The sequence below is a fragment of the Crocodylus porosus genome, unplaced genomic scaffold, assembly GCF_001723895.1.
Source record: "Crocodylus porosus isolate Cpor-Errol unplaced genomic scaffold, CroPor_comp1, whole genome shotgun sequence".
NCBI lineage: Eukaryota > Metazoa > Chordata > Crocodylia > Crocodylidae > Crocodylus > Crocodylus porosus.
This window is the reverse complement of record NW_017728938.1, coordinates 5,211,517-5,238,721: the sequence shown is the minus strand read 5'-3', so window position 1 is coordinate 5,238,721 and position 27,205 is coordinate 5,211,517. Positions and strand designations below refer to the sequence as shown.

The following is a 27,205-nucleotide window of genomic DNA, read 5'->3' as shown; positions in this document are numbered from 1 at the left end:
CTCTCCTGCCCCTACTTACCAGTTCCAAGTCCAGCTGCAGCTCCCTGCTGCAGCGGGTGGGGACTGTCTGAATCATGGAAGCTCTCCGAAAAAAGAATCTTTTCTGAAGATTCAGAGAACTTTGAATCGATTCAGACCTTTTTATTGGTCACCTGATTCGATTCAGATTTGGAGATTTGGCCACCAAATCGGGCTGAATCTTCTTAGAATCAAAGCAATACCTGAAGCTTTGCACAGCCCTAGAGCAAAGCTGCCTTTTGTAGATGGCTGCCAGCCACAGGCAGCTGCAGCCAGAGCCTCCAGCTCCCTCGGTAGCAAAAGGGGTCCATTGCCAGGCCGCAGGAAGCAGGAGCAGTTTGCTGCTAGCAGCAGCAAATCTGCTCCCACATCCCTGCACATGTAGATGCCCCGGGAGCATTTACTCTTAAGTAGTTTACTCATAAGTGAACCACTTCTGGATCAAATGCACATGTAGATGCACCCTCTGGGATGCAGCTCTACCCAAGCATTCCCATCTCGCCCAGAGGACAGACTACTGATCATGTTAAGTTATGTGAGAATCTCCTGATGTGAGTAAACACCACCAGGAGTTATAACCCCAAATGTATTTTTCATGTGATTAAACATAGGATTTATGTCTAGCTTTCCATATGGAAAAAGCTAATGCATTAACCCAGTACATTTACTACCCACCTTAATTATTATTGATGCATTATGACATTTAGAGACTGTAGCTATAGGAACAGTCCACCCTGAGCTACTCCCAGGAGTGGTTAGGGATGTCATATCATTGGGAATATAAATATCCTGAAATGTACAATGCACAAACGTGGATAATCTCCCCCACCCCACTTTTCAAAAAATAATAATTTCTATGGTGCTAACAGTACTCGTGGATCTAATCTGACACCTCCAAACAAAAACTTGAACTCCTCCATATGAAATCCATGTTGTCCCATGCCCCCCCCCCTTCCCTCTTAAACAATGCAGTCTCAGTTTTGACCCTTAACCTTCCTGTCATGGAATAGTAATGATCTCCAAACAGATGATAGGGACAGGAAAAAATGGTACCATAGCTAGATTATATGCACGGGTTAATTTATATGCACAAATGATGGTGTCGGAACTCAGCTGATGAAATATATGTGCACTTCTGAAGAATAGTTTCACTCTTAATAGAGCACTTTTGTAATATTTTAAATCTTTAAAACTTCTGTGTGTTAACAAACCTCGCACACCAGAGAACATTTGGTTTTCCAGTACCTGGTTTTTGTTTAATAAATATTTTATTAATGGCCTAATTGATTATAAAAAACTGCTAGAGATGAGGGCATCAAATAATCATACTGGGCTCGAGTTTTGAAGTCAAGCACATTCAGACTTTGTGTGTGCCAGAAGCAGATGCCTACATAGATTGGCACATGCCCACTGACTGCAAGGCACCTAACTGGCCATGTATTTGTGCCTGTATATGCTTATACATGCACATTGGGTATCTGGGTTTACAAATATAGGCATGCACATGTACTTGCACTGCTAACTTTTGAAAGTTTTACCTTACTAAATCAGTAGTATAACTAGTGGTGGGCAAGGAGGTCACAAGCCCTGGTGCTAAGGGGTGCCAGAACAGGGGTAAGCGGGCTCAAGACTTCAACAGCTACAGCACCCAGCAGCTTGGAGCAGGCAGAAATGGCCAGATACCAGCAGGCAAAGGGTACAAGGCACTGGAGAAGGCAGGTGCAGGGGAGAGGGAGCCTGCAGCCCAGCGGTTAATCCTGCTACTGTGTTAGGTGTTTTATATCATTGCTCAGCATTGGTGTTGGTGGCACCTCAAGTCCCTTGCTTGCACCCCATGAATAGTGGAGAGTGCTTTTGAAATACATCCCTGTACAGCACCTATTTATTGAACTTCACTTAAACAACAAAGCATGTTCTCAGTAAAGCAGCAGAACTGGTAACCTATGAGTAGCACACAATGGGCACATCTACATTTTGCTCTGTGGTGCGCTATGGCAGCATAGCGATCATGTGGGTCTACACATGATCACCTGCTACATAGCCATAGTGGCACACTCCCTGCTTATAGTGCGCCTTTATAGCAACATAGTGAGGAAATCTAAGCATGCACTGCCTGTATGGCAGAGTACCCGCCTGTACTGTGCTGTGTTTTAGTACTTCCTAAAAAGTATTAAAGCATGGTGACATATGGGCATGCCCAATGTAGATGATACAGGTTGGCCTTAAAGGACCCAAACTTCCTCTGGGCACATCTACACATTGCCATATGGCAACATTATTATGGTGCTGTGCTTTAGTACCACGAAGCAGTATGGGTGGGTACTATGATTTACAGGTGGTGCACACTTAGATTTCCCTGCTACATCACCGTAGGAGCACGCTATGAGCAGGGAGCATGCCAGTACAGTAACGTAGCAGGTAATCATGTGTAGACCTGCATGATTGCTACATTGACATAGTGCATCCTACAGCAGTGTAAGGTGTTGCTACATTGCTGTAGGGCAACGCGTAGACAGCCCTCTCTGTTTACAAAACAGCCACCATATATCCACTATTCCAACCTCAAGGAGACCACAGAAGCTTCTGAAGCTGAGTGGCCCTGGGCAAGCCAAAAGCCAGATGGCTCCTTTTAAAACTCAGAGCCAACCAAAATACTGAAGCTTTTAAGTTCTACAAACAGAGTACACACGGTTTCAGTCTCTCATCACACACTTTTATTTCAGCAAGCAGATGTCAGTGAGGCTCATCTGAATTGTAAGGATCACACTGCAGGATCCATGGTTAGGGGTGTTCATAAGATTTATTTGGAAAAGATGCATTATAAAGACAAAAACAACCAACTATCATGAGATTGACTTACTGATACACCTGTGAATCTGCTCTGAGTCAGAATTGGGGGAAATTATTAGAAGAAAAGTTATTTTCGAGTATAATTTTCTAATTTATAAGTGTGCAAAATGTCTGCCATTTGAAGTAATTTAATGAAATAGCTGAAATTATTCATGATATTTCATTCCAGATGTCACCCGTATTATCTGGGTTTTTGTGAAAAATCAAAATGTTCATTGCCTAATGGGTAACTTTTCGTTCTTTCTTGTTTATAGGAAGCAAGCAAGCCTTATCCCTCAGACCTGTCCCGCAGCCCTCAAAGCTTGAGTGACACTGGCTACTCATCTGATGGCATTTCTAGCTCCCAGAGTGAGATAACAGGCCTGGTACAGCAGGAAGAGGAGAGGCTGAATGGAACAGGCCTAGCAGAGCAGAGCCCTCCCAGTCCCTCTGAACTTACAAAATTAGAGAGCAGCGTACGCCCCCTGCTGGAATCAAAGGGTATGTCCCAAGACCAGAGCGACCAAGGGAAAATGTACCATGAGATACAGGAAGAGCAAAGACAGAGGCAGAGACCTCGGTCCCTTTCTATCACCCCAGAAGCCTTCGACTCTGATGAGGAGCTAGAAGATATCATGGAAGAAGATGAAGACTCCCTAGAGTGGGAAAACCAGAGAGATCAAAGAGAGAGTATGGAGTCATCAGATGACTTTGGCAGCCAGCTGCGTCATGACTACGTGGAGGACAGCAGTGAAGGAGGATTCTCCCCACTACCAACCAGGCCGAAAGGCAGAGACACAGAGATGACTGACGAGGAGTTCATGAGGAGACAGATCCTGGAGATGAGTGCCGAAGAGGACAACCTTGAAGATGAGGAAAAGGAATATGATCATATAAAATACAGTGTCACAAAAAATGGGCACAAACCCGACACAGAGAAAAGCAAAGATCCTTCCTCAGCCAAGAGACGCCTGCCTCACAGCTCTGGAAGTTTGTATGAGGAGGAGAGGAAAGAACTAGAAGCTGCAGAGGGAGATGACATGACTGCATCCCAGGGGGGATTGCGGCGCTTCAAAACCATTGAGTTAAATAGCACCAAGAGCTACAACCGAGACATGGAAATTAGCCAGGATACAGACACCAACATGGACAGGGAGCCAGAACTGGAAATGGAGAGCCTGACAGGCTCCCCAGAGGAACGGTCAAGGGGAGAATATTCTTCCACCTTGCCTGCAACAACACCTAGCTACACATCAGGTACCTCCCCAACTTCTATCTCTTCTCTGGAAGAGGACAGTGACAGCAGCCCCAGCCGAAGGCAGAGGCTGGAAGAAGTGAAGCAGCAGCGAAAAGCACGGCATCGCTCCCATGGGCCTTTGCTGCCAACCATAGAGGATTCCTCAGAAGAAGAGGAGCTGCGGGAGGAAGAGGAGCTCTTGCGGGAGCAGGAGAAGATGCGGGAAGTGGAGCAGCAACGTATTCGAAGCACTGCACGCAAAACTAAGCGGGACAAGGAGGAGCTGAGGGCACAGAGGAGAAGAGAAAGATCCAAAACACCACCTAGTAACCTGTCTCCCATTGAGGATGCTTCTCCCACAGAGGAGCTTCGGCAGGCAGCAGAGATGGAGGAGCTGCACAGATCCTCCTGCTCAGAGTACTCGCCCTCTGTAGACTCTGATGCTGAGGGATTTGATGTCATAGCCTCCAAGCTGTACAAGTCGGGCAGTGAGTACAACTTGCCTACTTTCATGTCCCTTTACTCCCCAACAGAAAAAACAGACAGTAGTTCTAGTTATCCCTCAAGCAAGCCTCTGAAAAGTGCAGAAGAAGCATATGAAGAGATTATGAAGAAGGCAGAAATATTCCAAAAGCAGCAAGTCCAGCAGTCCCAACAAAGCGTTTCCTATAGTGACACCTACCAGCAGGTAGGATACTGCAGCACAGAAGATCAAAATAATTTTGAATATCATTACATAGATGAGTATAGCTATGACTCCAGGAACTTGGAGTCTTCTCAGTCTGATTACCAGAGTGAACTCTCCAAACCTGGAGCAGTGTACGAGGAAATCCTGCAGACATCGCAGAGCATTTCCAGGATGCACCAGTCCTCCTCCTTTGATCTGGCTCTAGAACAGGAGGAAAAGAAGAAAGGGAGAAAAGAAGTATATCAGGAAAAGCACTATCTGAATGCTGAAAGTGCTTATGCCGATTTGATGAAGCAAAACAATGCTCCACTCACACCAGGCACAAGCCCCACCCAGCTCTCTGCTCCTGTATCTTTTTCATCCTCTGAAGAAAGTGCAGGCAGGGTAATTCCTGATGTTCGAGTCACTCAGCATTTTGCAAAAGAGGGGCATAGTCATGCAAAGCTTCAGAGTTTATCGGCAGCTTCTACCTCAGTGTCCAGAGTTATGACAGCTCCCTATCCATATGCTAAAGGCCCCAGCACTGTCACCACTGTCATTTCCAGCCCAGTGAGTGCACCACGAATCTACAGCTCTCCATCTTTGAGTAGCTCAGACACAACATCTGTATCTACCAGAAGTTACAGTCAAATTAAGAGTACTACAAGTTACAGCTCTCAGACAGAGGATATCTCCAGAAGCAAGAGTGCTACCGAGGTCAGCGGGCCATCAGCAAGAGAGAAACTCCAGAATATGAATGATAGCAAGACTATGTCATCCAAAATGTACTCTTTCTTCAAAGGCTCCAGCCCACCACTTTCCCCAACTTCTCCTACTCAAAGTCCCACTTATTCGGTCCCAAGAAGAGGGATGCCAGCTAGCCCTGGGATGGGACCAAAATCAACTGCAGAGTTTTCCACTCAAACACAAAGCACAGTTCTCACGTATGATATCCCCACTACCACCAGTACATCAACCTCTTCTCCAATGATAGCCCAAGGAACACAGACACCCCATCGTGCTGGTTCTCCTCGCATTACTAGGCAGCAGTCATCACAAGAAGCTCCATTTATGGTCATTACATTAGCATCAGATGCATCTAGCCAAACAAAGCCAATAAATGTAAACTCCTCCACATCCCCTGCCTCATCTCCAACCAGGCTGAGTCGCCAGCAGACATTGCATAGCTACAGTCAAACAATAATCAATGCAGCACAACTTCAGCAGGAGCAGCTGCAATCCACTTACACAAAGACACAGTCAATGATAGACAGAGCCTCTGTGCCCAGCGGTGCAGTTCAGAAAGTGCCTACCACTTCTGCAGACAGCCCTGCTGGTGTGTACAGCTGGGGAACGCTGCCTGCAGAGAATATCTCCTTGTGCAGAATATCTTCAATTCCTGGAACATCCAGGGTAGAGCCTGGACCCAAGCCACCAAGCAGTAGTGCTGTAGACTTACGAACAGCTCTGAAATCAGCCCCAATCATCATAACAGACCATGGCATGGATCTCACTTCTCTAGCTACTGAAACTAGAAAATACTGCCTTGCTTTAGAACAGACTCCAAATCGGCAATCAACAGCTATCCAGCCCTTAATCATAAATCTCAATGCCCAAGAACAGCCCCATGCTATTATGGGCACAACCACTACAGTCAGCATAACTGTGGCATCCTCCATGCTTGTGTCTCAGCCAAAACAACCCGCAGTGTATGGAGACCCTTTCCAGAACAGGATGGACTATGGACAAGGTGCAGGAAGTCCTGTCTGCCTGACCCAAGTCAAGCAGGTAGAGCAAGCAGTTCAAACTGGCTCCTTCAGAGGGAGTGGGAGTGAAACTGGGACTTCTGCTCTGGAAGGAAAACCTGAAGCTGTTACTCCGCAACAAACAAAATTTGCAAGATATAATTTGCCCAATCAAATGACAACGTTTGTGAAGAAAGATGTGCTTATAACTCAGACCAGTAGCACACCGGGTGGTGTTAACATCAGTACAATTCCCAGGCAATTCTCTCAGGATCAAAGCCCAGACATATATAGAGGGGTACCTGTGGAACTGAAAACCCAGGGTCCCCCAGTCAACCTGGGAGGCAAAAAATCACAAGTCATGATGGTACAGATGGATGATATAGCAGCAGGCCCAGTAACAAAAGTGCTCAAAGACGAACCACCAGCTAATGTGCTGGATCTCACAGGGATAAAGCCCGAAAGCCAGGTGGCATGCTGTGATGTAGTGTATAAATTCCCTTTTGGCAGCAGTTGCACTGGAGCTTTCAATCCTTCCCCAAAGATGCCAGAGAAAAAAGCTGGGGACACAGCTCCAACTGGCAAATCTAGTGCCCCATACTATGGAAACAAAGAACAAGAATTGCCTGAGACCTACCCATTCAGAGAGCAGTCAGCCCCAGCTCCAAGTCTGTATGAGGAACACAGATTCTACCCACAAGGCATGTTTGGAAGGCTGTATTCATCTATGTCAGATACAAACATCTCAGAAATCAGCATGAATTATTACCCTGCTAAGGGGGAGCAGCCTTTCCACTCCCCTGCAGGAGAATCTGCAGTGGATTTGACTACAATGAAAGACTCCTACAGCATCAGCTTCACAGAGGGGGGTTACTTGGGCCACGGCCTGCAGTATGGCTCTTTCTCTGACCTCCGGCAGCCCACAGACTTGCTAAGTCACCCACTTCCAATGAGAAGGTACAGTTCAGCCTCAAATATCTACTCTGACTACCGGTACTCACCCAGAGACCTGGCAAATTTCCAGGAGTCTAGTCTGGCCCAGTACAGTGCCACTACAGCTCGTGAAATCAGCCGAATGTGTGCTGCGCTCAACTCAATGGACCAGTATGGAGGAAGACATACAAACAGTCCTGATCTCTTGCAGTATGGGCCCAGTTCTCTCAGTGCTGGGCCAACAGGATCTAGCAACATCTCTGCTCCACAGGGAATCACTCCCATCAAACCCAGCATGATGTACAACACCAATTTCCTGGACTCACGTCAGGGCTTCGGGAATCTAGCACAGTACAATCTCCCTGGTGTCCGTCTGGGAGCTGTCAGACAGATATTCCCTTCCACAGCCACTGTGCGAGCTGCAGATGGCATGATTTATTCCACTATAAACACTCCTATAGCATCAACCCTTCCCATCACCACCCAGCCAGCTTCTGTGCTTCGGCCCATGCTCCGAGGGTTATATAGACCTTACACCCCAGGTAACATCACAGCTGTCCCTCTGGCCAGCCTGACCAGAGTGCCTTTGGTTACTCCAAGGATCCCCCTTGCAGCCCCAGGTCTATACCGCTATTCAGCTCCTTGCAGATTCCCATCTGTTCCCACAACATCAGTGATGGAAACGCCCATGTACCTGGGAAAACCTGTCACCACTGTTGCAGCCAGCACTGCTGCAAGTGGCATCAGCACAGTGCCCACTGCCAAAGCACAAGCTTTCACTGCAGTGGGTGTTCAAAGGCCTGAGCAGGCTGGGGCTAGCACTCGAGATGAGGGGTCTGCTACAGCTTCAGGGGCCCAGAGTACTGCAAAAGAGATCAGTCAGCCTCAGCAGCTAGTGCTCCCAGCCCAAAAGCCACAGGCAGAGCTGCCTCAGACCAGTGTCCCCAGCAAAGGCAGCCTGGAGAGAGAAGAAAAGGAAAAAGAGGAGGAGCGCCAGCGCAAGCAGCAAGAACACATTCTCCAGATAGAGAGGGAGAGGGTAGAGCTGGAGAAGCTGAGGCAGCTGAGGCTGCATGAGGAGCTGGAGAGGGAGCGTGTGGAGCTGCAGCGGCACAGGGAGAAGGAGCAGATGCTGGTACACAGAGAAATCCAGGAGCTGCAGTCTATAAAGCACCAGGTTCTGCAGCAGCAGCAGGAAGAACGCCAGGCCCAATTTGCTTTGCAGAGGGAGCAGCTGGCCCAGCAGCGCTTACAGCTGGAGCAAATTCAACAGCTCCAGCAGCAGCTGCAACAACAACTGGAGGAGCAGAAGAGGCAAAAAAGTACTTTCCCTCCTGTGTGTGACCCAGCAGGGAGAATCCCTCCTCAGGCTGTCACTGAGATAGCAATGGAAATGCAAAGGACATTGACCCAAAATGGACAGTACTGGCCACCCTTGAACCAAGCCTTCATGGCTACCCCAGCTGCAGGGCAGGAAGTGCCAGCACAGCCTCGCTATCCTGGGTTGCAGAGGCCACTCACTAACTCTGCCTCAGAAATGTCCCTGCAGACAGAGGAGCAGTGGGAGTCCAACCGGGGAATAAAAAAGAGGAACTCCATGCCACGCCTCCGGGACGCCTATGACAAAGAAGCCCCACATGAGTCATACGTGGTGAAAAAGATCACAGACAGCAGTGTGCAGACAGATGAGGAAGATAGCGAGGAACGTTACTACCTGTCCCGGCGCCGCCGCACCCGGCGCAGCACTGATTGTAGCGTGCAAACAGATGAGGAGGACAATGCAGAATGGGAGCAACCAGTGCGCCGGCGCCGATCCCGCTTCTCACGGCACTCAGACTCCAGTGCCGAGAGTAAGCAGGACTCCTCCTCAAAAGGCACAGCCAGCATAGGCATCCAAACCATCAGCGACTGCTCTGTGCAGACTGAGCCTGACCAGCTGCTCAGAGTGTCCCCCTCCATCCACATCACTACCCATGACCCCAAAGTGGAGATAGTGAAGTATATCTCTGCTCCAGAGAAGACTCAGCATGGGGAGAGCCTGGCCTGCCAGACTGAGCCAGAAGCGCAGCCTCAGCCAGGCATTGTGGTCCCCCAGCTTACTGTGCCTACAACCATCACACCCTACTCCTCTAATGTTCAGATGGTGAGCACAAGTCCCCTGGACCCCCATGCTATCAGGCAACAGGCCCTAGGCAAGTTTGAGAAGAAGAAGCCTGATCCTCTGGAAATTGGATATCAGTCCCATTTGCCTACAGATTCTCTTTCCCAGCTAATGACCCGCCAGCCTCCCAAATCCCCCCAGGTACTCTACTCCCCCGTCTCCCCTCTCTCCCCACACCGGCTGCTAGAGTCTACATTCACTACCAGTGAAAGACTTAATAAGGCCCATGTGACACCACAGAAGCATTTCACGGCTGACTCCACCCAACACCAGCAGACCCTGCCTCGTCCCATCAAAACCATGCAGAGATCCTTATCTGACCCCAAGCCCATCAGCCCTACCTCAGAGGAGTCTGGGAAGGACAGGTTCTCCTTATACCAGCACCCATTACTGCCAGGCAGCCAGGTAAGAGAACTCTTTGTGCAAATCATGAGCTGCAGCACAAATGTTGTGTCTTCTTAGACTTCATCCACTGCCCAGAACTGGGCAAGTCTGGTAGAGATGTGCAGCTGAATGCAGACAAAAGAGCAAGCCTTTAGGTATGAGAGCAGGAGGGTTTTCCATTGCTCACATACTTCATGATCAGGAATGTCTTGAGGAACCCCAGTAGCAACATTAATGTTTTACTAAGGAGGCGGTTTATTGCCCTCCCAGAGAGGTTGTCCAGGAATTAGTTATGCCCACAGAAGGGTTAAGCTCCTTCAGGTAAGGACAGCATCTCATCAGCTCAGCATGGAGGTGCTTTCTCCTTAGGCACTGCGTTGGGACACCTCCTGGAGCCGTTCATATTGAATCTTCCCCCAGAAGGGAATTCTCTCCTTTTTCAAGGCCCAAGTGAAACTTGTGCTTGGCCTTGAATATATGGCCTGTGGACCTTTAGTGCCTGAAGGAGTTCACAGTGCCTCCTCACTCATTGTTCTTCTCCTTTCCTGATGCGCATACAGTCCAGGCACTGACTCTTCTAAGGCACTGACTCTTGCAGTATTTTGATGGTGCTGCACACAGCTTTGTGCTGAGGCTGGACAGGTGAGTGGGGAGCAGAGGGAATTTCCATCCTAACTCCCCCAGTCTAGAGGGCTTGGAGGCAGAGGAGGTGGAAGGGAAAAAACAGGTAAAGTGAAGCCAAAGTACTACATTTTCAGGCAAAAGAAGAGAGGGCACTGAGACCATTTTTCAATGTGCCGTAAAGCGACAATAGCAGCTGGTAAAATGGAAGTGCCCCGACACTGGAATTTCATACTTGGGTGAGCATCAGCCCTGCTTAGGGGAGGAATACTGAACAAGTTGCATAGCCCCTACAGGGGCAGGACTCTGCGAGGAATTATTTCTTGTGGGAAAGTCCCCAGACTCGAGTGAGAAGAACCACAAAGCAAAAGGCCATTGAAGTGGTCTGGTGATTGAGTTAAGGAAAAGACAGGCATGGTATGCATGGCTCCTAACCCTGCTGTTGCCCCTATAGCAGAGAAGCTCCCTTGTGACAAGTCAGAAAACTCCGGAAATGCCATCCAGCAATGCCCTACATAGCAGAGCCAAACATAAGCCCCAGGCCTGAAGAACTAAAGCTCACAGACTTGTCTACTCTCCTCATGCCTCCTGAACCATCTTGCACTGGGGCATTTGGCCCAGTTTCTTCCTGACTTTGCAATTTGTTGGTACAACAGAGCAGTATGATAGTGCTCTGTTAGGGTGGTCTGTAGCAGTCTCCTTCTTTATCCCCTCTCTGTATTAAACATTTGCTACTTTGCAAATGTGTTTATCATCAAATACTGGATAAACAACCCCACTTCTGGGAGATAGTGAGCACATCTGTACCTGACCCTAAATGTGCAGTAGACTAATTCTACTGTGCATTAGCATGCCATGGCAAAAGCTGTGCTATTGCACTAATGCACAGTAGAATTAGTCTACTGCTCATTAGCATCACTAAAAAGGCATGCACTAGCGCTACTGCGAAGTAGCACTGATTACTACAATAACTGATTACTGTAATAACAGGTACTAACTGAATGCACAGTACCTACACATGAATGCATGTGTAGACGTGCCCACTATTGCATATTAATGCACGTGTAGATGTACCCGTGGAGAGTGAAAAGATCCCTTTCCCTGATGCACAGCATAATACTCTGCAAGCTCATAAAACTAATTTTTAAGAAGCAGGGATCATCATTACAGTCCTTGTCCTGCCCTCTAGTGGTCTTAAGGAAAAGATCTGGTCTATGCCCTCATACAGAATTAGGGTGCTAATACTGTCAGAGACAGGTGGCCAAGATCAGGGTGCCTGGTGGTAGAGAGCACAAAGTATGTGCACTACACAGTCAAAGATGTACACCACCACTTCCCCTGTGAAACTGAACCCAACTACCGGCCTTGTATTCAGTTCCACAGGAGCCCTTATTTTTCTTATCGCACTGACCTCAGAATAGGCAGCATTCTTTGGAATGGTAAATATACCTAACAGGCCAACATCACTCACTGAAGGAAGCAAGAGAACAGAGTCTGATGCCATATTTCCCACTGCTGAAAGCCCCCCACCATTAGAATCAGGAAAGTAGGAAGGGACCTCTGGAGGTCATCTAATGCAACTCCTTGCTCAAAGCAGGCTCATCCCTGACTAAACTACCTGAGATAGGTGTTTGTCTAACCTATTATTAAAAGCTTCATGAACAACTCTCATGTACAACGTCAAGGCATAATGCACAAAAACATCAAAAACCACCTTTACTACAGATAAAATGGGGGAAATGGCACTGTTAATGTCCTGCCATGGCAAGAACAGGAAGTAGTTTGTTAAAATACATTCAAGAAATCCAAGAAAGAGGACCGTGCCCCCACTACAGAGAAAGGCAAAAACTTTCCCTCTTGTGCTATGGGAATAGCAGATAGTATCATTGGGCTGTAAGTACTTGAAAGTCAGAGAAAGAATTAACACTGGCCTCAGGAAGCCTGGAGACTTTCGAGCACAGTTCTACTTTACCTATAGAGACTGACAGCAGGAAGAAGCAGAACCAAAGAAAGGCTTATAGCATGTGAGCCAAGGTCCTCATAAGCAACCAGAGCAACCTAAGAGGCACTTTGTTGAGTAAATGAGATCCTAAGAGTTTGTTGTCTTGCGGATGGGCTGAAGCAAACTGCCTTTACCCTTTTGGTTTCATAGATTTCACAGACATTAGGACTGGAAAGGACTCTGGAAGATCATCAGATCCAGCCACCTGCACCAGGGGCAGGAAGTCAGCTAGGGTCTAAGGATCCCAGCAAGATGTGCATCCAAACATTTCTTAAAAGAGTCCAGAGTAGGTGCCTGTACCACCTCTGGAAAGAGTCTATTCTAGGCCTTGGGGACTTGGAGAGTAAAGAAATTTTTCCTTACATCCAGCCTAAAACAGTCTTGGAGGAGTTTGTGACTGTTGGACCTTGTCATCCCTTGGAGCGCTCTGGTGAACAGCCATTCCCCCAGATCCTGATGCACACCCCTTATATACTTACAAGCAGCCACCAGGTCACCCCTGAGCCTGCACTTTTCCAGGCTGAAGGGTCCCATGTCTCCCAGCCTCTCTTCATAACGCCTGTTCGCCTGACCTCTGATCATGCGCGTGGCTCTCCTCTGGACTCTCTCAAGCTTCTCCACATCCTTTTTGAATTGTGGAGCCCAAAACTGGATGCAGTACTCCAGCTTTGGCCTCCCCAAGGCCGAGTACAAGGGGAGAATGACGTCCTGGGATTTGCTTGAGAAGCATCTATGGATGCAAGCCAGAGTTTTGCTCATTTTACTAGCCGCAGCATCACACTGAAGGCTCATGTTCATCTTGTGGTCAGTCATGACCCCCCAAGTCCCTTTTGACTGTGGAGCTAGCGAGAGTAGCACCGCTGAGCCTATAAGCATGATGCGGGGCTCCCTCCTCCCCATCTCCCCCCCTCCCCGCCCCCCGGAGGTGGAGTACCTTACATTTATCTGTATTGAATGTCATCAGGTTTTTATTCGCCCACTTTCTAAGCCTGTCAAGGTCAGCCTGGATCACCAGCCTATCCTCGGGTGTGGATGCTCTACCCCAAAGTTTGGTGTCATTAGTGAACTTGGCCAATCCGCTTCTGACACCAATGTCCATATCATTAATGAAGATATTAAAGAGTACAGGTCCTAGGATGGAGCCATGGGGGACACCACTAGTCACAGAGAGCCATGATGATTCAGTTCCATAGACTACGACTCTCTGGGTCCAACCTCAGAGCCAGTTCACCAGCCATCAGACTTCAGTTTGCCAATTTTTCCACGAGGAGATCATGGGACACCAGATCAAAGGCTTTTTAAAAGTCCAGATATATGACATCATAAAAGGCTTTTTTTAAAGTGGTTTCTTGTCCTCAAAGGACTTTTGTGTAAGAGAGACCATGGGAAGCTAAAGAGGACTACATGTGGGTGACAGAGGAAAAAGCAGTTTGTTCCTGGCAAGTCCAAACTGACTCCTGGCAGAGTAGAACCACAAGGGGGAAGGAGGGTGGGTGGACAGCTGCAGGCTAGCTATGGAGTTAGGCAAGGTCTAAGCAAGATGCTAAATGTTAATGTTGCCCCCTCAATGTGTGCAGGTAGAAATGTTTGCACGGGCTGTGATATTGCCCAAATATATATTACTGGTCTTTTTTAAATGTGAAGCAAACCAGATACCCCCACAGGGAGTGACTAAATCAAGTGCAACTTATCTACTCGACTAGTAACTCACCAACCAGTAACATGAACATCTTTAAAGTGAACTCTCCTAATGCCAGGCTCTTTGCAGTACACTTGTTCTAGGCAAAGGAATTCAGAGTGTGACAGAAAACACAATGCTACATACCCGAGGGGGTTAACACCGTGCAGCTGACAAAATGTTCTTTGGAGGGAAGACTAGGGCTGCATGGGTAAACTTTTCCTTCTGCGTAATAGCATGCAATTGAAACACTAAGTCAAGGACCAGAAGCAAAATACCCACCAGATTTTTCAAAACCTAAAGAAGATGCCCCAAAAGAGGCCTGCACTCCCCAGACACCAAGATAAGGGCTGCAGCCCCCATCAGGGCCCTGCTCCCTCGCCGCTCCAGCAGCAGGATCAGGGACCCAGCCAGAGGCCAGCCAGAAGGACCCCTTGGGCAAGGGGCAGAGAAGGGAGTTATCCCGCCCCCCGGCATCTGGTGGAGGGGGCAGGAGGGGGCTTATCCTCCAGTGTTCAGGGTGGGCAGACCTCGCTATGGTGCCCTGGAGGCAGTGGGGGCAGAAAGGGGAAATAACCCCCACTCCCTGCCCCCTCTGCCTCAGCAGGAGGTGCAGTGATACAGTGCTGGGCAGTGTTTCACTGCACCCCCTGCCCCGCCACTGCAGCAGTGAGGAGGGAGCGCCAGGCAGACCCTGGCCCAGGTCCATGCGGGTGGGACTGGGAGGGGGAATTAAACCCCCTCTCTGGCCAGTTCACTACTTCAAGCCACTGCTAGTTGCTAGAGCAGCCAGCAGAGACATGCAGGTCTGCCCTAGTGGGACAATAGGATAAGGGGGAGGGGGAATAAACCTCTTCCCTGCCCCCTTCCTGGGGCCAGCATCAGGTTAGGCCCCAGCCCCTTGCCTGTCCCTGCTCTGGCTAGGAAGCAGAAGGGTGGGGGCAGCCATGCTGGGCTGGAGCAGAGAGCATGCCAGGATGCTGGGGCTTTCTCGTTTAACTTAAACCAGGAAGGGCCTGGAACAGACATTGCATGAACTGGTTTGAGCTCAGTCAGTTAAGTCTGATACTACATTCAACCAGATTTATCTCAAACTGGTTTTGGCCATTTTGAAACTGGTTTGTGTGCATTAAACTTATGTTCTGTTACAGGTTTAAACCAGTTTCTGATTACTTAAATCGGTGTGTGTGTCATGCCTGTCCCTAGCCAAAATGTTAGCACCATTAAGCGTGCAAACATGATTCACAGGATAAATCCAGGGTTTGCACATAGGAATCCATTCTGTTAAAATCATTCTGCCCTGTTTGACAACCATTGCACTAGAGGCACTTTTCAAACAGTCAAATTGGCAAGCAGCTTATACCAAGTGCACTGTGAGCCAGACGCACAGATTTCAGTGGGTGTAGCTGGAAGCCCAGCATTTCTGAAAAATAGGTTGCCAAGAGCTTGATATTGGCTAAGTACAGACATGCAAAAGGCCCAAGCCTGAATTGATTAAATCTTTACAGGTTAGTCTAACCTGCATAGATTGAACTGATTTGCAAGTGAATAGACATTTACTTTTGATTCTGAAAATGCAGACACATGCCTGCAGTAGCTCAGGCTAGACGCTAGGGGGTGCTAGGGTGAGCCCTCCCTTCCACAGCAGCTGCAATGCTGAAGGAAGCTGACCAGGGGCATGGGGGAGGAAGCAGCCAGGCCCCAGCAGGCTGAGTATGACTGGGGAAGGGTTTAAACCCCAACCCTGGCCTGCAGGATGTCCAGCCAGGGTCTGCCTGGATTTTCCCCGCCTTGCTCAAACAGCTGAGGCAGGGGAGCCTTGTGTCAGGGCTGCTGGTCATCTTATGTACAGTTTAGAATATGGGTGAATACAGGATGGTCTGGACAGGGATGCTTCTGCCTCAGACAGGGGCTAGGCTAGATGCAACTCCTGCAAGTCCCTCCCAGCCCCACTCCTCTAGGATTCTGTGACCTGATCCAGAGAGGAGCCCCTGCACTGCTCCTCCAAGAACAGAGCATTTCAGACCCTGTTATACTGCAGAAAGAAGAGGGGGAAATGCCTGGGGTTTGTTTGCCTGCTAGAACAGTCACCTCCATGCTGAGACATGCACAAGAGGCTTGTGTGCCCTGCCTGAACTGCCGCTGCACCTCAGAATCACACCATATCGCCATGAAGTCTGTAGTCTTTCCTCCTGCCCAGTTGGGACCCCAGGCTGAGCACCCTAGAGCCAGGGAGCTTCCCACAGCCACAAGCAGGATTTGGAGCCCTTCCCCTCAAGTCCCTCCCCTCCCCCCCCCCATGTATTTTAAGGGACCAGAGGAAGTGAGAAGGGCCCAACCCACACCCTGGACACTCAGATAGGACATGCAAGAAGGCCTGGCCAGGGCCACTTCCCTGCTTGCAGTGCCTTGGCTGCTGCATGTGGACCCCACACGGCTTCTCCAGGCACTGTGCCTGGATGCACTGCTTGGCTGGGGCAGCTCTGTAGCAGCAGCAGAGCTGCTGGGTGCCCAGGTGCAGGCTGGCCCAGGTGCTGCACCAGCCAGCTGGTTCCTTATGGGGGACGCTGCTCCCAGCCACGCTGAGCCCCACTGCTGCTCTCAGTGGCCTGCCCAGCTGCCAGGCGGTCTAAAAGAGGAGGCTCTAATCAGGCAGCTGCAGCACCCAGTAACTCTGTGGGCTAGTGCCCATTGCCCCAGCAGTGGCTGGGGCTCCCTGGAGGTGGATGAGAGTGACTCGGGCAGAGTTGGCAGAGGGGGTTGGAGGAGGGGGATCCCTGCCTCCCTCCTCATTGATGCTACTGCCTTTCCCTCCCCTGGGGACACCCACCCTGTGCTGGGCCTGGGCCTGGTGGGAGAAGAAGCCACTCAGCAGGTGCCTCCGGTCCAGCACCCGCGTCTGAATGCCTGGTGTTCTCTCCATTGTTGCGTCACAGAGAGGGGCGGTACAAGGATCCCTCCAGGGGCATCACTCCCCCTGCCTGCCTCCCCTCTGCTTCTGCCCACCACAACATTGTCCCATCCTAGCCCCTCCCTTCCCCTCTGGCCTCAGACCCAGGGCTGGCATCTGGCCATGTCCCATGTGGCCCCCCCCGTCCCACCCTTACCCCCTTCTCAGCCAGCCAGAGTACTGATAGTGCTCCAGCTAGGGAAGAGAGGTGTGGGGCCAACCCTGCTGCCCCACCCAGCCCAGCTCTGCAAAGCATGCTGGGGGACTGTGAGTTAACTTAAACCAGGAGGGAGTCTGAGACAGAAGTTACATAAACTGTTTTGACCTAAATCAGTTAAGTCTGATAGTACATTCAACCAAGTTCATCTTAAACTAGTTTTAGCCATTTTGAAAGTGGTTTATGTGTACTGAATTTCTGTTCTTTTACAGGTTTAAACTGGTTTCTGATCACTTAACCTGGTTTATGTGTAACTTCTGGCCCTAGCCATTGGGTCTCCGATTTTCAAAATAAGGTACAAAGGACTGTAGAGTTGAAAGAGATAATCCCCCAGAAGTGGCTACCAGCCATCTGAGGCTGTGTAAAGTCTAGGGTGACCAAACAGTTTCTCTCAGCTCTTTTTCAAGGGCTTTCTAACCAGAAAATTAGCTTTGAACACCTAGAATCATAGAAAAAAAATTTTTGGAACCTGAAAGGGTTTATTTGAATCCCCCACTTTTGACTACTACAGTTTTAGTCCTGAACTAAATCTGAGACCAGAGGCAGCCTGTTTTTCAGCATTGGTTCAGAAAAGATAAGATAAGCTGAGCTCTCCACTGCTTGGGGTTGAAGTTTCATAAGGTCCTGTTCACAAGGGTTTAACATCATAGCTGAACTCAAAACCTAATTCAGCCTTGAACCCAAACTTCAACCCCAACCCAAGTCCGTTACATGCTGTTCCAGACCCATCTCCAGTTCTGTTGTATGTGCCCAAAGCTCATGCATAGACAGAGACAGACCTTAACAGAGGAGGCAAAAGAAGTGTGTGGCTAGCTCTTCTCTCTCTCAGATTAATAGAAACTACCTTTGGCCTGATGCCATGTAAGACAACAATATCATTCTAGATTGCATCTGTATTTGGGCTGAGAGCAGCTTCCCCTGGCCAGGTTAACATCTCATCTTGTCAGCCCCATATATGCTATTTATAGCACATCCTTTACCATTTTCAGGAAGTCTCTTGATAAGGCTGTTGTAGACTGATTTTAGAAAAGTCTTGGGCAAATCCTTTTTATACAAAGAGCAGCTTCTTATTGGTGCTATGAAATATTGGTTACTGACCTTCTTGCAGCCCTGTGGAGACGTCCCTCTGCTTTGGGAGATCTCTGTCATGGGGAATACACTGCTGAGGAAATGTACTGTGACAGACAGTCAACCACTTGTCATTATTTTCACATATCCAAGGAAATGTTACTATTCAGTTGTATACCATGAATTCTCTGCAGAGACCGGTCATGCTATGGAATAACCTCTTGGTAGGAGAATATCCTCAGAAGGCATACTAAGGCAACATGATTCCATTAATACTCCAGCAATGAATATTTTAAAAAGTTGGCTTCAAATAACAGTTAATGACATCCTTGGTGCACGTAAACATACTTGGAAATCTTTTCCTTCACGTCCAGGTACCTGGGGATTTCAAGAGATATTTTGTTGCTTTTGCTATACTTGTGGGAAAGTAATTCTTTCTTGGAGCACATGCGGGTGCATTAAAGCTTCTTTTGTCATTCTTGCATGTGTTACAGGCCTTCTGCTATAACTGTAGTTGTGCAGGAGATGGCCTAGGGGTCCAATAGTGCCATGTGCTGTGTGCCTAGGACTGGTCTAATCCCTTCTCAGGGTTTAGTGCTTTAGGCCAGGGGTGGCCAACCTGTGGCATGAGTGGCACAGGCAACTTGTATGTGTGACATGTGGCAGATCAGGAAGGGCAGGCAGCATAGCAGCAAACAGGGCAGGAAGCACAAGGCAAAGCAGGAGACCAGACAGGGAGAACAGTGTAGGGAGCAGAAAGCAGAGCAGTCGAGCATGGGACTAATTTGTGGTATGCTTAATGAAAAGGGTGATAACCCACTGGTCTAAGGATTTAAAGTTGCTGCTAATGCACAGATGGGAAAATCCTTATGGCTGCATGTAACAGGACATTGCTTGTTATAGAAGCAAGCTAAAGTTTTTAAGCAGTGAGAAGACAAAGGCACCGTGAACTACCCACAGGGGTAAGCCCCACTTGCCAGTTCCTTCCCAACCCTGCCTCACCTCCATCACCCACCTGCTATACCTCTGATGTTGTTTACTGATGTTGAGGTGTCAGTAGTCACCTCATGGGGTAGGCTGATCTGTCCACCCACACCTGGGCCTTTTGCTTTCTCACATTACTTCCCCTTTAATGGGACATGCCCTGTAGTTTTCTTGTTGGGGTCATGGCTGTCACAGCCTCAGCCCTTTTCCTCTCTGGCCACACCCTTTGCCTGAGCTTGCTGTTCAAGACCTCAGGCTCTGGGGTTGCCCTTGCCTGGACACCAGTCACCTTCCCTGGGGGTCCACCTCAGTAATCTCTGCCATTCTGCCCAACCTCTGGTGCTTACTGCACAGGAGTGCCCTCAAGCACCCCTGTCTGTGGCTTCCTCATCACCCATTATAACTACTCCTGGTCCACCGGTGGATCTCACTAAAACATAAATGCTAGCCTCATGGCTGTAAAACCAAACCCTCCCAGCCCTGGGTTAATACTTCCCTGCAGGACTACAAGCTCCCCTTAGCTTCTTCTTCACACCTCTATGGCACTGCATGGGCACTGGTCAGTCCACCTCTTTGCACAGGAGCTCCTTACCTTGCTATCTGTAGGGCCAGACAGAGGGTCTGTAGCTCAGGGACTGGGTTTATACTCCTCAGTCCAGCCCACTTCCAGCCACCTGATTGGTCCTTTTGTCTCTTTTCCCAGTACTAGGTGCAGCTAATTGCCTTATTAGCCACCTGATCTGATGCTCTACCCACTCAAACCCTCCTGGAACAGGAGTAGGGGTTCCCTGTTACATGCTACAATGCAAATATGCTGAAAGACCATTGTTTAGGTTGTCGAGTCAAGCACTAAATATCAGGAAATGCCAAAATTAGGGTAGTGCATGGAATTCTAGTTTGATCCCCCCATAGTCAGGCTCTGTACCCCAGTCTCTAGTTTCTTGATCATTCATTGTTTTCATCAAGCTTTCTGCCTTATTCATTGCTTAGGGTAGACCAGGCCAGTGAAAGAGGGACTCTGTCATCCCATGCATCGGCTTCCCCAATAGTAAAGTGGAGATAATTGCACCTTCTGTTTAAAGGTGCATTGTGCACTCAGAGGTCTAATGAATTGGTTAGTCTCTGCTCAGCTGTTTGCAACTCAAAATGTTTTACAGAACATAGAAAAAGGTAAAGCTCAGCTAAAAGAGACAGCAGACTTTTCAGAACCCACATACACAGACTGGCTGTCATCATGGAGTTAAGAGAAGGTACAGGAAGAACCGAGCACTGGCATCGAACTGCCATTAATAGCTGAGTCACTACAGGGATTGGCTTACTTCTACACTAGTAAGTGGAGAAGATCCATGGGAGGATCACCAAAAATAAAAATGTGGAAGAAATAAGATTAAATTGCATAAGGTGTTGCCAGAAAACCGCAAATATTTGAAATTAGGAGATCTGTTCATAGGTAGCATTCAGTTCCCAGAGCATACAGGATACTCCAGGATATCTCACTGCATTATTTATCAGCCGCAAAACATATGCTAAATCCTTAGTAAGCCATTGTTAACAAGTGTCCCTACTCACATGACAGAAGGAAAGAAGAGACAGATGGTGCCATTGGGAAGGTGAGGAGCTATCAGCCAACTTTAATTTTCAGTGAAACTGCAAGGAACTGGAGTGGGAAAAAGTCACAGACTGAAGCACTGGAGTCCAACCTTTGTGGACTCACAACAGGCATTGACTGTCAGTACTTAATCCAAAAGCATAGCTGGGCAGTTGCGCCCCCTGGGTGGCAGCGCTACATGGGGTAGTGGCTGTGTCACTAATGCTAGCAGTGGCCAGATTAGCAGCAGCTGAAGCTGCAATATTTGTTCACCCCTAAATTGACACCTAGGGCTGGTGCCCTGTTTGCCCCCCACCTCCCTTAGTTATGCTAATGAGTTAACAATAAATACCAATAGCTGGCAGCAGGAAGATACTGCTTTCATCTGCAAACCAACCACTACCTATGGTCAGAAACTCTAGGTTGCATTTTCAGGAGCTGCTGCATGATACAGAAAGCATAGCGAGTTCTGGGTCTGCTTCAGTAGCTTGTATAAGCTCTCAGTGGGATGTGAGGACTTGCTCAGTAAGTAGAGTTGCAAATGATGCACATATGCACCTTTAAAAAATCAGGTGCTGGATAATTAAGAACAGTCAGTGAAAGAAGGAGTAGAGCACGCTAGTCCTCTGCAGTCTCCTAGGCCAAGAGGGCACATTGCTGAGGACAGTAGAAGTGAGGAGTCATCATCCAGGTATCCACCTGCATTGCAAGCAGACTCAGCACAGTAGGGCATGCAAGTGTGGTTCTACTGGAAAGGTGACAGATCCTTGGCAACAAACTGGGAGCAAGCTCCAGTGAGCAAAACGGAGATGAAAAATGGTCACTTTTGACAGTTTGTAGCTGGGCTGAATGCAAATACACTTTCATGAGGCTAGCAGTGACCCCCCAGATGATCCTTCTGACAAATTTAATATCCTGCTGCAGACCCCACGAGGGATGGAGCACTTCAAAAAACAGCAGAAAGTATTTGTATGCTAATGTGTGTTAGGCATGATTTATATTGCAGTTGCTGCCACTCCCTCTGTAATTATTAACAGAAAGCATCCTTTTCCTTAATTCTATCATTGTTCTTGTTTTTTCAATGTCTGATTCATATCATAGAAGCATCGAGAACTAGGACTGGAAGAAACCTCCAGAGGTCATCTAGTCTGACCCATTGCCTGAGGCAAGATCATCCCTATCCAAGCCATCCTATACAAGTCCATTATCTAACCTATTAGTAAAACTACATAGTCAACCCTGAAAAAGACAAAAGACATAACACCCTAATCTGCCACAGGTAAAACAGGGACACCAGGGTAGCCGAAGTCCTACTGCTGCAAGGTTGGCAAAATATGCTGGAGAGATCCAAGGAAGAGGGCCATACCACCTGCTACAGAGGAAGCCCTAAAGCGCACATTATACTCGCTATGCGGCCTAACTAGTGTTAAGTAGAGAGGCACTATCAATCAGCGCCTGTCTTGCACTTAATGCTTCTACTAATACAGCCCAAAACTGCATCTGCCTTTTGTTCAGCTGAATCAAACTGCAGACTCATGTTGCATCTGTGATCTACCAGGCCTCCCAGATCCTCTTCCATAGTGCTACCATTCAGCCAGGTGTCACCCATTTTTATTTGTATTTTTTATTCTACTTCCTGAGATCTAGCACCTTGTAATTATCAGCATTGTTTTATAATATATATTGATATGTGATATGTAAATGCTGTTTTCACAGTATACCAGAGAATCTAGGCAAAATACAATATATGTTTCTATATGAAACAGAGTATGCAACAAAGAGGACAAGCCCAGCCCCTGGCTAAAAGGTGGCAAAAGCCAACATAAGCAGTTGATGTTATCCCTGCCCTGAAAATTAACAGGACCAATTGAATCAGGGGTGGGCAAAAAATGGACTGAGAGGGGCTCTGTCCGGCCTGTAGTGGCTCCCTTGGTCCTGCCTGTCCCAAGCATTGTCCCACGGTGGTGCATCTTGCCACCCTCTGAGCACGCAGTGAGGCTGGGGGAGCTCTGCACTGGACTCCCTTTCTAGGCAGCTACTGGCCCCAGCCCTGTGGTACTGGTGGGGGTCCATGCGCAGCCCCTCCGCATCCCACACCTGCTGCAGACTCACCTACCTGCTCACACTGAATAGCTGCAGTAACAGCAGTGCTGGTGGGGCAGAAATGTGCTCAGCATGGGGGAAAAGTGGCCCCACCCTCTTAGCTCTGCGCAGTGCTTCCTGCATCAGCCACGTGGAGCCCACACTGGGCTGCCCTGGAGCTGCTCTGGTGCCCCCACTGCCCTGTGGGGCAACCCGCAGGCAGCAGTGACAGCGCAAGGCAGCCCGGCATGGGCTCTGTGTGCCTACTGCAGGAAGTGCCAGGCAGCGCTGAGTGGGAGGGGCTGCGTTTCCCCTTTGCTGAGCACATTTCTGCTCCACCAGTGCTGCTGTTACTGCAGCTGTTCAGTGTGAGCAGGTGAGTCTACAGCAGGACAGGGCTGGGGCCAGCAGCTGCCTAGAAAGGCAGTCTAGCACAGAGCTCCCCCAGCCTCACTGTGTGCTCAGGGGGCAGCAGGACACACCCTGGGTGGGCAGTGCAGAGCAGGCATGGGTCCAGGTCAAAGCTGTTTGTGCCTCTGGCTAAGCCACTGCTGCCGGGGTCAGTCTGGAACAGGTGCAGAGTGTGCTGGGGCTGCATGCTACTGGCAGTGGGTGCACTGTAGGGTGCACAGCCTCCGGGCTGTTCCAGGGTGGGGACTGGTGCTGACCAGCTCATGGGGGCATGTGTGTTTGGGGTGGGGGGCTCCCATGCACACCCCACCATACCCACAAACCCTTCCCTGAAAACCCCACATCCACACTCTCCCCCACACACAATCACTGGGAGAGTGTGGGATCACTGTCTAGAGCAATTACACAATGCCCACAAACATTGCACCTCCCCATACCCCTCCCTACATGCATCCCCCCACACACCCATGGGTCTGGGAGCCCCGCTCACTACTACCTGTACACATCCCATCACACACATGCACCCACACACCCCAACACACACACCCAGCCACCCTCCCCCTCCACTCATCCCTACAAACACCTCCCAGAAGCCTGCCATACCCGCCCACATCAACACATACCCCACACCCCACATACACCCACAGCCTCCAAGAAACCCCATGCCACCTGCCCACCCATACCCCCCACCCCTCCACAGCCCCCACAATATACAAAAATAAGACTTCATGCAATCACCTCTATATATATGATGCAAACTGACTTATTTTAGAGCAAAAATAGATCATCGTGCATTATGCTACTGATTAGGCCTGTGCAAAGCAGCAAGTATTTGATTTGGATTTGTATTTGTATTTGGCTGATTCGGAGGGCCAGTGATTTGATTCGGTGATTCAAGTCACTGTCCCGATTCAATTCAGCTGAATCGGATACAAAGATTCTGTGCCGATTCGGTGATTTGGCCATAGACTATACTGGGAAATCATTAAAATACCTATAACATTGTCATTTTTTTTGAAGATTGGATGAAAACAGGAGGAATGGTAGCCCCTTCTGAGGGGATGAAGCCTGCCAAGTTTCGAGGAGATAGATGCAGGTGTTTTTGTGAATGTGCCCCTCAAAGTGTTAAAAGCAAAACTCATATCACTTGTGTGTGTTAAGGGATGTAGATTGTAGCCGTGTTGATCTAAGGACATGGGCAAACAAGGTTCTTTGGGTCAATCTGATATCTTTTATTAGACCAACTGAATAGTTGGAGAAATATATCTTAGCAAGCTTTTGGGTTTAAAAACCCTTCATCAGGCTGAGGAAGCATCTGCAGTTGATGTGTGCACTCTTCCTGGATGGAATGAATAGTAAAGAAGCCAGAGGCTCTTATGCATGCAAGAAAGCCAATCAGTAAAAATGCAAATTGAGGCATCAGGGGGTGAGAAACAGGCTCGGGGACAGAGGGGGAGGAAAGGGGGATGTAGCAGGTAAAAGTGGAAAAGCACCTGGGGAGTTAGATGTCAGGCAGGTTATAGTGTGTCATAAATCCAATGTCTATATTGAGTCCATGAGTTTTTGTATCTAGGAGGTTGATGAAGTGAAGTTCATAGGCTCAGCTATGAAAAGTATTTTGTAAATTCAAAGAAACACCGAACCTCACTAGCTTCATCACAAGAAGCAAACTCCCTACAGCCCAAAACACACCAAATGGATCCAGACCATGCCATGACAAGAAATGCAAAACCTGCCAACTAGAACTGTGCAAAGCTTCGGTCCCTGATTCAATTCAGCAAAGACTTGGCCCAATTCAGTGGCCAAATCTCCAAACCTGAATCAAATCAGAGGACCCTTTAATCTCTCCGAATCAAATCAGAACCCTCTGAATCTATTTGGAGAGATTCAGAAAAATTCAGTGATTCAAACATAGACACAGCTTTACATGTTTTTTCTACATACTTTTAGGTAGCAGGCAGATTGTGAGTGCTACAATGCTGGGGCGGATGTAGTGTCCCACAGAAGCATAGGGACACTCCCCAGCACACACAGCAGCAGACCAGGAAGTGGACCAGAGGGACTTCTGGTTGACTTCCAGGCCCACCAGGGAGTGTGCTGCCTCCCCACCCCCCACCCACATCCCTCCGGCTCAGTGACTGGTGCCTCCTGGGTCTGGAGGAGGCACCCGGGGTCCCCCAGCAACTGATCACTGAGCTGGAGGGGTGTAAGAGGGGCCCAGTGTGCTCCCTTCCAGGTTCACTGCTGATCACGTGGAGGGCCCCCTGCACTCCTGTGGTCTGCTCTATCTGCTCCGGCATCACAGTGATCACAAGTTGCGGTGGTACTTCAAGGTATGTAGAAAAAACATTTCAAGCTGTGTCTATGTCCAAATTACTGATTCTCCAGATCAGCATCAAATCTTCAGATTCAGCCAAATCGAATCAGGGACAGTGATCTGAATCAATAAATCGAATCACTGTCCCTGATTCGGACCAAATCCAAATAATAGATTCATAGACATTCGGGCTGGAAGGGGCCCCGAAGCATCATCCAGTCCAGCCTCCTGCCCCAGGGGCAGGAAGTCAGCTGGGGTCATAGGATCCCAGCAAGATAAGCATCCAATTTACTCTTGAAGGTGTTCAATGTAGGTGCTTGAACCACCTCCGCTGGCAGACTGTTCCAGACCTTGGGGGCTCGGACAGTAAAGAAATTCTTCCTTATGTCCAGCCTGAATCAGTCTTGGCACAGTTTGTGACTGTTTGATCTTGTCATCCCTTGGGGCACTCTGGTGAACAAACATTCCCACAGATCCTAGTGAACACCCCTGAGAAACTTATAGGTGGCCACCAGATCGCACTTGAGCCTGCTCTTTTCTAGGCTGAAGAGTCCCATGGCTCTCAGCCTATCATTGTAAGGTCTGTTTTCCTGACCTCTAATCATGCATGTGGCTCTCCTCTGCACTCTCTCAAGCTTCTCCACATCCTTTTTGAATTGTGGAGCCCAAAACTGGATGCAGTACTCCAGCTGTGGGCTCACCAAGTCCGAGTACAAGGGGAAAATGACATCCTGGGATTTGCTTCAGAAGCATCTATGGATGCAAGCCAGCGTTTCACTTGCTTTACTAGCTGCAGCATCACATTGAAGGCTCATGTTCATCTTGTGGTCAATCATGACCCCCAAGTCCCTTTCATCTGTAGTGCTTACCAGCATAGCACTGCCGAGCCTATAAGGATGCTGCAGATTTTTCCTCCCAAGGTGGAGAACCTTGCATTTTTCGGTGTTAAACACCATCCGGTTCTCGTCCACCCATTTCTTGAGCCTGTCAAGGTCAGCCTGGATCACCCTCCTGTCCTCAGGTGTGGACACTTTACCCCAGAGTTTGGTGTCGTTGGAGAATTTGGCCAGCCCGCTTCTGACACTGATGTCTACATCATTGATGCAGATATTAAAAAATATTGGCCCTAGGACAGAGCCTTGAGGAACCCCACTGGTCACAGCACACCACGATGATTGACTTCTGTCAACAACCACCCTCTGGGTCCTACCCTGGAGCCAGTTCCCCAGCCAGCAGATCGTGGTGTGGTTGAGGCCACAGTTAGCCAGTTTTTTCAAGAGGTGATCATGAGATACCAGGTTGAAGGCTTTTTT

General features: G+C 48.8%; 1 protein-coding gene across 1 annotated transcript in view; it reads left to right on the top strand.

The window, feature by feature from the left end:
* Positions 1-27,205, top strand: part of BSN (bassoon presynaptic cytomatrix protein) — a 454,766-nt gene that overhangs the window by 394,999 nt on the left and 32,562 nt on the right. Inside the window, exon 4 of the mRNA XM_019547517.1 lies at positions 3,123-9,995. Coding sequence (XP_019403062.1) covers positions 3,123-9,995 — 6,873 coding nt within the window. The remainder of the gene's footprint in view (positions 1-3,122; positions 9,996-27,205) is intronic.